Here is a 13,671-nt window from a genome sequence, read left to right on the forward strand (position 1 = left end):
TATCATTTATGCATAATTACACAAAATTAATTCTTGAAAAATTCAGCTTTGAGATTTGTAAAAATACTGGCTGAGATTTATTATGATTTTCTCCATGATAGATGGCAATAAATATAATTTAAGAAAAAACAACATTTTAAGTGAGAGATTGAACCAAATTTGTTAAATGTTGAGTTTTAAAACATTTTATAAAGATGAAAGTGCGTCAGCCCTTCTTGGTCAGATTTTAATCTTACATCTAACCTCTTTCTAACATTCTCCATGCATTTAATAATTTATTTAAAAATGATTAATTTTTAAATAAACTATTTAAAGTAATCATTTTCAAATTAAAATCTATCAACCATTTAACTATCAACAGGCTGAGGGCGAACCTGCCACAACTGGTCTCGTGACTTTTTTAAAGCCACTGTCATTAGACATTTTCTCATACGAAGCTCAGATGTTGTCATTAAACATTTCAAACTGTTCGTCTTGTTCATCAAAGACGACCTCAGCTTTTGTTTTTATTTTTTTAACGGTCTCTGAAAGAAAGACCTTCTATTTCTTCTGTTTCATACAGTTCCATTTTAAGTAAATACTTACCCTTTTTGGGTAGCGTCCACGCAAGGAACTGTTTATCTTTACGTTTAATATCTATTGATTGAGAAAATGTAAATGGAATTCGTTGCGGGGTGGCTTCTTCATCGAAGATTTCATCAATCGTTCTTTTTCTTGAAGAGGCCATAATAAAGGTCCATAATTCATCAACCTCAGCTCTTTTAAATTGCTTATAAATTGCCTGGTAAATAGATCTAGACACATCTAAAATATCACTGCATGTTAACGTTTTGGTTAAGCCATCCATTATTTCTAACTGGTTGTCGACCGTAAAAAATGAAAGAATTATTTTTTTTAAAAAAGTATTGGTGAATGCCTTGAGTATTTCAAACATGGTCCTCATAGTTAAACTGTGATGGACCATAGCTTTATGGGCCCCTCTGAATTGCCCTCTGCCATAAGATTTCGTCAGTCCAAAAGTGTAATATAATAACATTACATCTCTTAGTCTGACGTCTGCGGCTATTTGGTCTTCTAACCGCAATTGATTATTGATGTTTAAAGGTCCCTGTTCGCGATCAACAAGGACTTGAGACCGATTTGAAGGACGTAGTTGAGGGGTCTCCAAATTTTCTTCAAAAATAATCGGTCTCCGTCCTCTTGCTGCTCTTGAGGAACCAGGCTGTACGGGAGTTTCAAGTACCTCATCGTCTGAAAGCAACCGTCTTCCAGCACGAGAGATCTGCAGAAAAAACAATTTTTTTAAAATCATATTCGTTAATTTTTTAATATACCGGTATTTAGAATTAATGAAGACTTATTGGTGAAAAGATTCAGTTCAGATTCAAAAATTAATAAAAGGCTGACTGTTGCACATACGCAAGCTCCTGCCAACTCACTATATGAAATATTATCATACCAATCAACGCAAATACAATTAGTAATAGTTTTATGAATAAATTTAGAAATTAAATGAAAACTGTATTTATTACCAGTTATTTTCATCAAAATTACTTTTACGCAAGGAAATTTGCATCATAAACGGGCAAGAGGTGGCCAGCATGAAAAACGTAGGTGTGACCCACTATTATGAAAAATGTAATTTCAATAACAAACAATCGATTCTATTGTTGGAACAAGCTGTATGGGTTAATGGTAAAAATATAGAATTGGCCAAATTGAGAGAAAAAAATGACGAGTTATTAAAATAGGAAACAGAATAATTATAAAATATTTTCTCATAGTTCGAGGTATTATATTGTAAAATATGAAATAGTTCAGTTGTTTGGTTTCATATATCTTATATCTGTCCTTGATGCATAATATTATCATGGAATAATATTAAATATTCTTTCCAATCACTCTTTTTGATGCATTTTTGGATGGCTCTTCTGTAATTATGATTCTTTTTTAAATAATTGTTAATATTAAACATAAATAACAATCAGTAAAGACAAATTTGTATCACCTGTTCTGGATCGTTCTGGCAAAGATGTTCTGCTATTATTTTATAATATTCATTTAGCTCATTTTTTATGCACTAGTAAAACAGAATTTTATGTGTAAATAATTAAGCTTAGCAGCTTAAATATAGAGTTTTTTACGGCCTCATCGGACCACTGTCATTTATTCTGGTTGATTTTATTTTTAACTTTGGGTGTTTTAAATTTTCTTGATTCCCAATACTTTTTCATCCTATTAGATCTTGCTTTTCTTTCTGCCTTTGAAAACACCCTCTTGACTGATCCTGATTTGTTTATCTTTGGTTGAAATCTTGTATTCTTATCCTTCAATTTTTTTCAGTTTCTCTTTTTCTCTCTTAAATCTTCTAGTGTCAGATTCAGTGCTATCATGTATTCTTTGACTTTCCTAATCCAAACTGGTGGTGTTTTCTGTTTCCGTAGTTTTTTTATTATCTGTAAAGTCTATCTATTTTCTGGCATTCTCTTCAAATGTCTGAAAAAGGAAATCCTTTTATTTTTCATTGTGTTAATTATACTGATTCTTTCTCTTTATGAATCGCCTCATTTGATAGGATTCGCCACTCTCCCTCTTTCTGATATTTTTATTTATGTAAATTCTAATTATTTTTCTTTCTATTTTATGTTCTATTTTTCTGATATAGTTTGAAAAGTGTTTCACTTCCATACGTCACTTTTTTTTCAGCCAACGTTATCACCATTAGGTATTGCTATAGAGGATGAAAAGAAATGAAAATTTTGTAGCGTGTGAAAATGCCATGTCTGACCGGGATTCGAACACTGGACCTCCGGAGTCGTATACTCCGTGAGTAGTAGCGCAACTACTCGCGCCGTTGAATCGTTTTGTAATGTTTGCAATTATAACATATTTATAGTATGGTTTTAAAGATTAAAAAATACTGAACTTAAAGATTTTATTTCTGCTTTTATTCCGTTGGCTTTTAAGTCTTACAGTTTTACGAATAAATAAATCTAGAGTTAGAAGACATCTCAAATTTGATGAGCATTGGAGACCTGATTTTAATTATTAATAAACTCCCTTCCATTGTCATTTGTTTTGTTTTTTTTTATTTGTAACGTAGTTATATCAAAGAACCTCATTTAGTTGTATGAATGGAAAATGTTAAATTTTAAAAATGATCGATATAAGGGAGCTTCAAAAAGTTTTTGAGGAGGCGCGGACCGTACTGTGGGGGCGAGAAACGCCTGCGCCTGATGTCGTCTATCTCTATATCAGACCGACGCTTGGCGTCACCAGTAGTACTTGTAGAATCGCTATAGAACAGCGCGGCCAGTAGTTGTGTGCCCTTAGAATTGTAATTTGTAACAAATCTTCCAGATAAAATTTCTTTCCGATCCTGTAACAATGAAAGCCCAACTTTTGATACTGGCCTCTTGCGTTCTTCTGCTATTAGGCCCAATCTTTCCCAGCGCCAAAGCATCGCCACCTTCATACTTCGAAGATGGTAAATTATTTTTATTAATTCTTATTTTAGTATTAAATTTATTATAATTCATTATTTTTAGTTTTTAGTATTAAGAATATTTTTAAAATTATGTAATTATGATTTAACAGAATGTTTAATTTTAAAAAGTTATAACAACTGATAAACTTTTTGAATAGTTAAGAAGTTTGAAATGTATATTATTATATCAATACAATGTTATAAAATTTCTATTACTTGTTTTCGTACATTAAACTATTATTTTATTTATTTCCTTACAAAAATCATTTTGTAGTTTTTCTAGTTTAAAAAACGTAAAAAGACTCGATATGTTATCATTCTTTAAGTATGACACAAAATATCTTTTCCTATTCGTTTGAAAAGGAATATAACAGTACTTTTATTTATTTATAAATGTATATTTGGTAAAATTTTAGGTTTGCAAAAACATAAGAATCTTTAACCCATTTAGGTTTTATAAAACCAATTTATATTTTATTAAATAATACTCGTGTATTATGTAATAATGATAAAATTAAATAAAAAAAGTATTAAAATTTTAAGTACTTAAAACGATTATATTCATAAATTAAAGGAAAATATTTCATTTTAACCCGAATAATCTTTCAATTGCGATCTTAAACTACGATAAGCATTTTTAAGAATTTTACTCGAATATTTTAAGTACTACAATATCATTAATCTAATGGAAACTTTTTAAGGGTGTATTTTTCATGTTAAATGGATGAGATAAACATTTGATAGAAACTTAGAGATAAATATAGCAAAACGAAAATAAAATATGGGAGGATAATTTCATTTATTATATCGTATTTAAAAACAAAAAATATAACAAAAAAAAAAAAAAGACTAAATTTAATATATTGGTTTACTTCACTTATTGAGATTTTTATTGAAACTTATCTAAACTTTCTAAGGATGAACTTTTAACACTTTCTTTTCTTTTCAAAGAAAACTTAAGAATATCAGTATAACATATGTTTATTTTACATCAAAATGTTTCATTACGTTAAAAATATAACTAACGTACATTTATATATTACTACTATAGAAACTGGACCATTCCACTCCAATGTTCTGTAGTAACAAAAAAAAATATTTTTTTAATTTTTAAAAATTCTTTAAAAAATATTTTAAATTTAAATCCATCTCGAACCCATTTCATTTAAAATGTAAAATCTTAATTTTTTGATATCCCTTACTGTTTAGTGTGTCTTGAAAAAAAAAATTAACCAGAAATTTTCACCCCCTTCCTAGAAATTTTGTAATTTATTACAAAAAGTGATAAAAACAGACTTAAAAAAAGCAAAAGATAAAAACTTTTTTTCTTAAATCCATATTAAATTTTGAATTATAAATTATAAAGTATCACTATTAACCTGCAAGCCATTTTTTCGAGTCCGACTTCAAAGAGTGAGACTTCAAAGAATATAAGTAAATTAAAAAAATCTTTTTTTAATTTTATTTTTAATTTTTATATTTATTTAGATTTCTTTTGATTTAAGTATAAGTTGGTCTACAAAAAAACTGCGAGAAATAACATTAAGAGTATACTACCCAGTGTGAGCTAAGACTTTCTTGTGTAAGAGATAATTATAATACACGTATTATTAAATAATTATTCCCAATTTATTTTTTAAATAATTTTATTGAATTTTTGAGTGAAAATATTCAGTCAGTTTTAAGTTGATTGTGTATTCTATCATTAAGCTAAAGGCCATGAATTTAATATAAGCAATGACGTAAAAAATAAATAAATAAAAATTCAAATTGTCTTTATAGGGTGTGTAGTGTTTCGTTAAAAAAAAAAATGTTCTCGGTACAAAATATTTAATAATCGGACTATTTAGTAAAAAGTAACGCTCGAAATGATAAAAAGAATTCGCTGTAATTAAACAGAAGGAAAAACATACGTATTAGTTAAACTGAGAAACTGCTTCACTTTTTAAGTCTGTTAAAAAATTATAAAATTTTTAAATTTATTATGCCCATTTTTATTTTAATTTTGAAAATATTTAAATTTAATTTGTTACTTAAATTATTGTAAGGTTTTCTGGAGAAAAATCATTATTTCAGAATATCAAAGCTCAATAAGTATAACCATCGAAGTAAGATTAGCTTAGACTGCTATTGATTTAAAATGGGTGTTTGGTTTCGATTTCTTTTTCTGAAAAATATATTAATCTCATCTGAATTATTTTATATTATTTCTTAAATTTTTCCTTTACTTTACCGGAGATTTTTAGTTTCGTAATTATATATTTAACGATATCTTATGACGGCTTATTGAATTAAAATTTTCTTAGATGTTTTCATCTAAGATGAATTACATCTAAGATGAAAGCATCTCTTAGATGCTTTCTCTTGCTATAGGAGTTCAGAATTACTTGGGGAAAAAATTGCGTTAAAAATCTTTTTATTTTAAATTTTAACGTATAAATATCAATAGAGTTTCAGAATATATAACAGCAAATTATTACCGGGTGTTAATAAAATGGGGGCTGAAACGTGACAAATTTGGAATTCTAAAAGATTATTCCATGAAAGAGAATTCTTCTAATTAAAATCGGATAACGCGTCATTAAAAATCTTTTATTAAATTTGTTTTGTACTTATTTGTAATACCAGAATTGTAAATCGAGTTATTGCAAATTCGGAATATTTTTCATTATTTACCAATCACACAATATATTACAATATACAATATATTTACTGCATATATTTGATAATTGTTATCTTTGATGTTTATTTTATTTATTATTTATTTAAATATTATTTGTAATTTTTATAAATTTTAAATCATTAAGTTTCTCTGTAGAGATCGAAATTATAGTAGAAATAGAACTACTTGATATAAAATTCAGAGTATTTTCTTCCTGTTTTACTGAGAATTGAGTAAATTTTTAATTGGTTAATACAGTAGAAAATTGCAGTGTATACATTTATATTATCACGATTAATTTAATGAAAAAAATTATTATTTTTATACAATTATTACATTAAAAGCAATACGAATATGAAGTAGAAAAATATATTTGGGATTTATAACAGGGAAGATTGGTGTGAGGTAACAGGAAAGATAATAAATTTAGAAATAAAAATTTTTTGTAAAAGCTCTCTGAAATGTAAGATATATGAAGAAATGATTATATAAAAAATATTACACTAAGCCTATTAAAAATACAAGTAGCAAAAAAAAAAAATATAATAAAAAAGTAAGGTAGCCAGGTAAATTAAGTAAAAAAATATTTTATCGATAAAGGAAGAATTTTCAGCAAGATATCGCTGGAAGAATTGAACTTTTACACTTCATTTAGTTTACTTTCCCCGCTATAGCAATATAATCTGCTATGGTTATAATAGGAAAACTTATAAATCAATAAAATAAAAAAATTGGTCTTTTTTAGTTTTGTGGCTGAGATGACATTAAAAAAATGGACTTAAATAAATTGTAAATAATTTAAAAAAAAAGATTATTACAATGTTTCCAACTCCAAAACAATTATATCTGTCAAACGGATAATTGTGTGTTAATGTACCTAAGTACGTACGTACGTATGTTGACATTTGGTCTTATAATTCTAGGCCCTGTTCACCCATTTTCTTCAAACTTGGTGGACGGTACTAACTTCGTGGGTGGGGGAGGTGTGAAAGAAAGTATTCAATTTTTTTAAAACTGGAAAAAGGGGTAGGGGTGTTTTGGCCGAAAAAAATTCAAATTTTACAGGGCCACTTTAGAAAAAAAGTTTTTTCTTATAAAAGTTGAAGCTTTTTTTTATCAAGATCACAGATTACCAAAAAAAAATTGTTTAATAATCACCATCAACCTTCGCAAAAAAATTACTATATATTTTTATTTTTTTAGCTGTATCTTGATTCAGAAAAGAAGTTAATGGGAGGTTTTTACATTAAATTTTCTACATCAATATCCCTTCACACCACCTTACAGATTTTTTGCCCACTTCCCCACCAATGGTCTGTTATAATGAAAAATATTTTTTATTTTTTTTAAAATTTATTTTAAATTTAAATCCAGGATTATTTGGAACAGCAAAGCGTTCGAGAGGAGATTCGACGATTCGGTACAAGATACAAAATGAGACTGAACAAACATGTGGACTGGCTCGCGATTAATCTCCTGGATAACAGCGAGGAAATTAGACACCTAAAGCGACTGCATTTATTAGATCTGTAAGTTCTCTGAGATTTAAGGTGAATCAGTTACCTTAGGGTGTTGTGCATCATCAAAATTGTTCATTTCGTTTCGCCATTTACGTTTTACGGTTCTTTGATTTGTTTTACGGTTTCTTTGATCGATTAATTACCCTTTGTGCAATTGATACGACAATTTTTTTTTTCCTTTTTATGTTTTGAACTTTATCAATGTTCTTTGGACTTATCTTCGTACGTACTTATTTATGTTTATTATATATTTATGTCTATTGTGTAAGATATATATGTATACACATACAGTTCCTTGACGGATTTCAATGTAAATCCCTCTTGCAGGTAATTTTTTTAATATTCAAATTTTCTTATGGTTCTAGTAAATTGCAACTGATTGCAAACTAAACTGCAGCAAAAAAAAAAAAAAAAAAAAAAAAAAAAAAAATAGAACTAACTCGCAAGTATTCCTTTCCATTTAAAATATAAAAATCTAAATTTTTGTTACCCATTAATTTTTAGTATTTCTTGAAAAAAAAATAGCCAAAATTTTTCATCCCCTTTCTAGAAAATTACGTATTATTTATTTAGTACTAGCAGACCCGGCAATGCTTCACTATTGCTAGATTTGACTATATATGTAAATTATATGAACACAATTGAATATTTGATAAAACATTTACAAAATGAACATTACGGAACTTCACAAGATTTAACTTTTCCCCTTTTCCTTTCCCCTTTCTCCATTTTCCTTTTCCCATTTTCTTCATTTTCCCCTTTCTGTTTCCCCCTTTCCCTTTCCTTCGCCCACTTCTCTTTCTCATATTTCCCTTTCCTCTTTCCCCATTTCTCTTTTTTTCTCTACTAAAACTTTTAATGCTCAAAACGTATTTTTTTTATACAATCAAATCACTAAAATAACTTGATACCCTGATGCTTCGAAATTTGTTAAAGAAATTAAAAAATCCTTTTTTAAATATCGATTTTAATTTATTTAAAAAAGTTTTATTGGTTTTAATCGTTAAAAAATCATTTGTTTTTCAATACAAAGGATTTTATCATAAAGACGCAAATAAAAACGTAAAATTATTGAAATCAAAACACTTTCGAAAAATGAACTGACCGGCTACCACGATCAAATTATGCAATTCATTGTCGGATGTTTTTAGTTCTCTAATGGCAAGATTTCTTTTTTTTATATTTCTATTTACCGACTTTTGAATTCTTCTCTTAAAATTTCTATCTAATTAAATTTATATCTGATCATATTTTATATTTAAAAAAAAAAAAATAAATAAACTAATTTTTAATTCTAACAAAATATGTTCTGCACACATTTTTCAGAGATTGTTTATCTATATAAAACAAAATTCTTGAACAATATATTATAATTAAAAATTAAATACTGCTACTATCAATTTGGTATATTGATGGAAAAAATATATTACTACTACAGAAGTAAAAAGAAAAAAAAAACAGGTCGTCAATCAAACATAAATAAAGTGAAATCAATAGGTAGATTTCATAAGAAAGCTACCTATTGTATATATATTTTACTTTATTGTGGACAAGATAACTGCCGTAACTTTGCGCCAATCACTTTCAAATTGATACATAAAATATAACAACTTAAAATCTCGGTCGAGTTCGTTAATGGGCAGAATCGGACTATGGATAGAAATGGAGGGGGGATTTTTCGAAAAAACAAAATATCGCTAAAACTTTCTTATTAAGTAAAATATCGAATTCGTTTAAAGTTCCTACTATTCTTTGGATAAAGGTCTAAAACTTATATAAGTAGAGTTTTTGATATCGCCAACAATTTGCCCAGAGGGTGGAAAAAATGGGGTTCTGAAGACAAAAAAAATACCTCCCTTAATTGGCAGAGTATCGAATCGGTTTAAAGTGGTCGTTAGTCCTCTAAACATTACCTAAAATTTTTGTCGGAAATAATTTTTGATACGAATATTCCTTAAGGCAAGGGATGACCAAAATATTGTTGGTATTGTAAAAATATGAGCCTTTTCGTTTACTAAACATGTGAAACTTTTTTACACTTGCAACCGTTGTCGTATTGAGTAAATTTGAAGTTTTTCTTAACTTTAAGGTGTTAATCTATTTATCTCCTACTTAGCACAGGTGAAATCTACCTCCGCCTTCCGGCGTGGCGAAAGGGATTTTTTTTTCTAAACCTATTCCTGCTTAATTATTTATAATGTTTATATAATACAAAAATCTCATATGTTTCAACGAAATTTAAAATAAAAAATAGTAAGTTTATTATTAAAACTTAATACGAAATATACTCTTAAATAATTCTCTACTGAACTATAGTGTGATAGATATTTAAGCTTGATCAATAAAATAAGATTTCGAATAAATCCAGTACAGACTTTATTTAACCTGTTAAATACAACTTAAATAACTTAATTAAAACTTTTTTTTGTGTTTCATTTTATTAGTTATTAAAATATCTTTTCACAGTAATGTCACTACGTCCCTATTTTCGAATATCTGTTAACCTGTTTTCAATTACCTGGAATTGCTTACACCTGGCTGTACCGGGTTTTCTATTGCATGCTACGAGCCTTTAAAGACTGTTATGTTTCTTTAAAGTTTGGTTTGATTCTGTCTTGAATGCAGTCAATATAGAATCAATCTTTTAGTGATTTTGTTATATTTTATATAAAATGGAAAATTCTATAGTCGTCAACGTTGCAAACATCCAGCGGATAAGTTTTGTTATAAATGTGAAAAATTTACTTTAATATTCCAGAGTAGATCTATAACTTAGGAAGTCTAAAAAGCCTACTTTTTTATATTAAGTACCAAATAATTTTCAAGATGTACCAGTGTATTTCTCTGTTTAGATTTAATTGTAGAAAATGTTGATTCGCACAAGTATGACGTTGAAAACGGGAGCTTTTACGGCCTCTTTGCGATTGTTAGATACTGACATCGCGCATAAATCGAAAAGTACGAAAGCATTTAGAAATTTTGTCGTCATGGTCGAATCGCATAACAAGTTTTACAATTCATTTTTTTCATTCACAGTTAGATTAAGACATTTTGTATGTTGATCTTGCCAGAAGAACCAAAAGGAGAAATTACCTATTCTAACTCTGAAACGGATAAAATAGGGAAATATTTTGTTATTGAAATTTGTAACGCATTTAGGTGTTCTTTTATTAACTTCTTCAGGTAGTCTTTTTTATTTTGTGTAAGCTGATTTTCAATATATTCCTTCAATCTTGAAAAAACCTACTCCGAGTGATAAATTCCTCAACACTGAATACTTGGTTTATTACCAAGTAAAAAGAGCAAACTAAGCATTGTTACAGGTGTTCACCATCGCTCAAAGATATTAGGCAGGAAGGAAAATTATACTCAGCTTCGTTGCACGTAGGGATTGGTAAAGTCAGTCTGAAAATAATTTTTTTTTTTATTAAAGGGGAAATGGTAAGTAAAAATTACGTTGTGTAGAGACTTTCTAATGGCGTAAAATTTGTTTTTAAATTTTGTGACACACCTCACACGACTGAGTGACATACCAGTGTGTCGCGACATACCGTTTCGGAACTATTGTAATAGTATACTACCTATGTTTTACATTTAATTATTGTTATATTATGTATAATATTTTGACTACTACAGTTAAATTAATTCAGTTTTCTATTATAATTGAAATTTATGTAAAAATTTTGTTAATAATTATAAAAAAAAAAAAAAAAAATAATATTAAAATAAAATTGATTTTGCTATTACCATTTACTTTTTTTTTTCTTATCGGTTTTATAACATTTTTATTTCATCATGAAGTTGATCAATAGCACTTACTGAATACAGTATGGTTACTTTCAAGTTGTTATCTATATAAATTAATTAAAATAACAGCTTGATAATAATAATAATAATAAATAATAATAATAATAATAATAATAATAATAATAATAATAATAATAATAATAATAATATATATATTAAAAAAAATACGTTCTAATCTCCTTTAATATCGGTAACATATTAATACTGATATTTTTAATCCATTTGTAATATTAAACCCATTAAAACTAATATAATTTATTTTATTGGAGAACTCTTTCTGGTTAAAATAAACTTTTTATTTTTATTATTTAATACTAATTAAAAAGGAATTGAGATGACGATTGCTCAGCATTAATATACCTTAGTTTTTATACATAAAACATTACATTTTTATAATAACTTTTTTATTAAGTTTAATAAGTTTCCAGGCATTCTATTGGAAAATCTGAAATATTTTTCTTATTTTAAAACTTTTTAATTATAAATTAAGATGTTTCTAGAACTGCGATTAAGAGGATAAATATTTTAATCTATTGTAACTTATGAATATCAAAACCAGATTTTAAAAAAAGAAGCATTATTTCTCGAAGTATTTAAAAAAATCAGCCAAGTCTAAAATTTTAAAGTTTTATATTTTATCAATTTTCAATGCTTTTTATGAAATCTAGCCTCCAATTGAATTTAAGAAATATAAATAACGCATATTTTCAGTAAAAAGGAAAACATTAATTTGTTGCTTTATCCACACTGTTTTAGTTTTTTTATGGCTTTGAAAGGAGCTGAGGTATACAGGCACCAGTCGAATTGATAGCAATGATGTTCATGATACAGCCAGTCCCTGTGTTGAACAAAGCAAAGATGCCCCTTGTAGAGCTACTATTGCCTGAATGTAATATATTTGTATCAGTAAAGACGCAACAGGACACTACTTCTCTTCTCACTTTCTCTTATATGCCTGGTATGGGGTGCTTGCTATTCTTGAAAATGGCTGGGTAAATTTTGGGACTCACATATAATTAAGTCGTTTAGAATTAAGAGGAATATGCACCTTCATATATATTTATGAGAATTATACGTTACTGTTGACGTGGTATATCAGAATTATGACTCTTTTTAATTCGTATCAACTATAGTATTTCATTTATCAGATAGTTATCAGTAATTAACTGAATCATTAAATATTTTTATTGTTCTTGGAATTTTGATATAATTTTTTTCCAGGTAATAAATAAGAACTGGTAACCAGAACAACATTGTAATAAAATGAAATTCAAAAATGAACCCCATAATAAAGACGAAATCGTGATTGGAATAATAAAAATTGCTTGGAAAATGGTTGATGAACTTCATTCTAATGAAGTTTTATTATTTACCATTATTACTATTTTGTTATTAAAAAGTCTTTCTTTAATAATATTCACTCAAAGAATAATTAATGCCTCTAATATTAATGGAGGTAACCCAAATAAAAACCATGAGTAATAGAGAGTGATATTTGCTTATCATATTACTAGCTAATCGTGGCGAGCAAAGGGAGCCAGACCGTCTAGCCAGAGGGCCCCGGTCCCTGGTCCCCCGTAATGTTAATTATCTTCATGGTTGTAAGAATAATACTGATAAATAACAAGTAAAGTATTTAGGTATTAAAGAAACCTGAAAAAATTAAATTACAAAAGATAGAATAATTGTAACTATGGTAACTAAAGAACACACATCTGTGACGACGAAAAATTCATAACTTGCTTCTGTTGCCATAGTAACAGAATATAATAATCAAATAAAAGGATTAATCTATTTTTTTTTTTAATTCAAAACTTCATCCTCAAGGGAATAGTCTTGGTCTATGGATTAAAAACTTTCCTGGAGTTACACGACTGTATCCTGAAAATTTGAAAGCAATCTGAAAGTTGGTTCTTTCGTGATGCCAAAACAAACAAACGAACGAACGGACGGATGGATAGGCAGACAAACTTTTGGCTTTATATATAAAATTGATCGGGACAATAAATACGTTAAAAATTAAATATCTCTTAAACATTCTGTATTATTAAATTAATGCAAATAAATTATTTTTTATTATTATGATCTTATATGGATGGTTGTTTTTTTTTAAACCAAATGAAATTTAATTACGAATATAAATTTTATTAGACTGATTTTATATTAAACATTTTAAATTAGTCTATAATCTGTTT

General features: G+C 27.5%; 2 protein-coding genes across 2 annotated transcripts in view; one reads left to right on the top strand and one right to left on the bottom strand.

Annotated features, from left to right (window-relative positions):
- The window catches only part of SkpA (S-phase kinase associated protein 1 SKP1-related A), a 100,259-nt gene that overhangs the window by 69,853 nt on the left and 16,735 nt on the right, over nucleotides 1-13,671 (bottom strand). The gene's annotated exons all lie outside the window — the stretch shown is intronic.
- The window catches only part of LOC142318902 (xibalbin-1-like), a 177,337-nt gene continuing 166,967 nt past the window's right edge, over nucleotides 3,302-13,671 (top strand). Inside the window, exon 1 of the mRNA XM_075355551.1 lies at nucleotides 3,302-3,487. Within this exon, the coding sequence (XP_075211666.1) occupies nucleotides 3,388-3,487 (100 nt within the window). The 5' untranslated portion in view covers nucleotides 3,302-3,387. The remainder of the gene's footprint in view (nucleotides 3,488-13,671) is intronic.

The sequence above is a fragment of the Lycorma delicatula genome, chromosome 2 (genome assembly GCF_047948215.1).
Source record: "Lycorma delicatula isolate Av1 chromosome 2, ASM4794821v1, whole genome shotgun sequence".
NCBI lineage: Eukaryota > Metazoa > Arthropoda > Insecta > Hemiptera > Fulgoridae > Lycorma > Lycorma delicatula.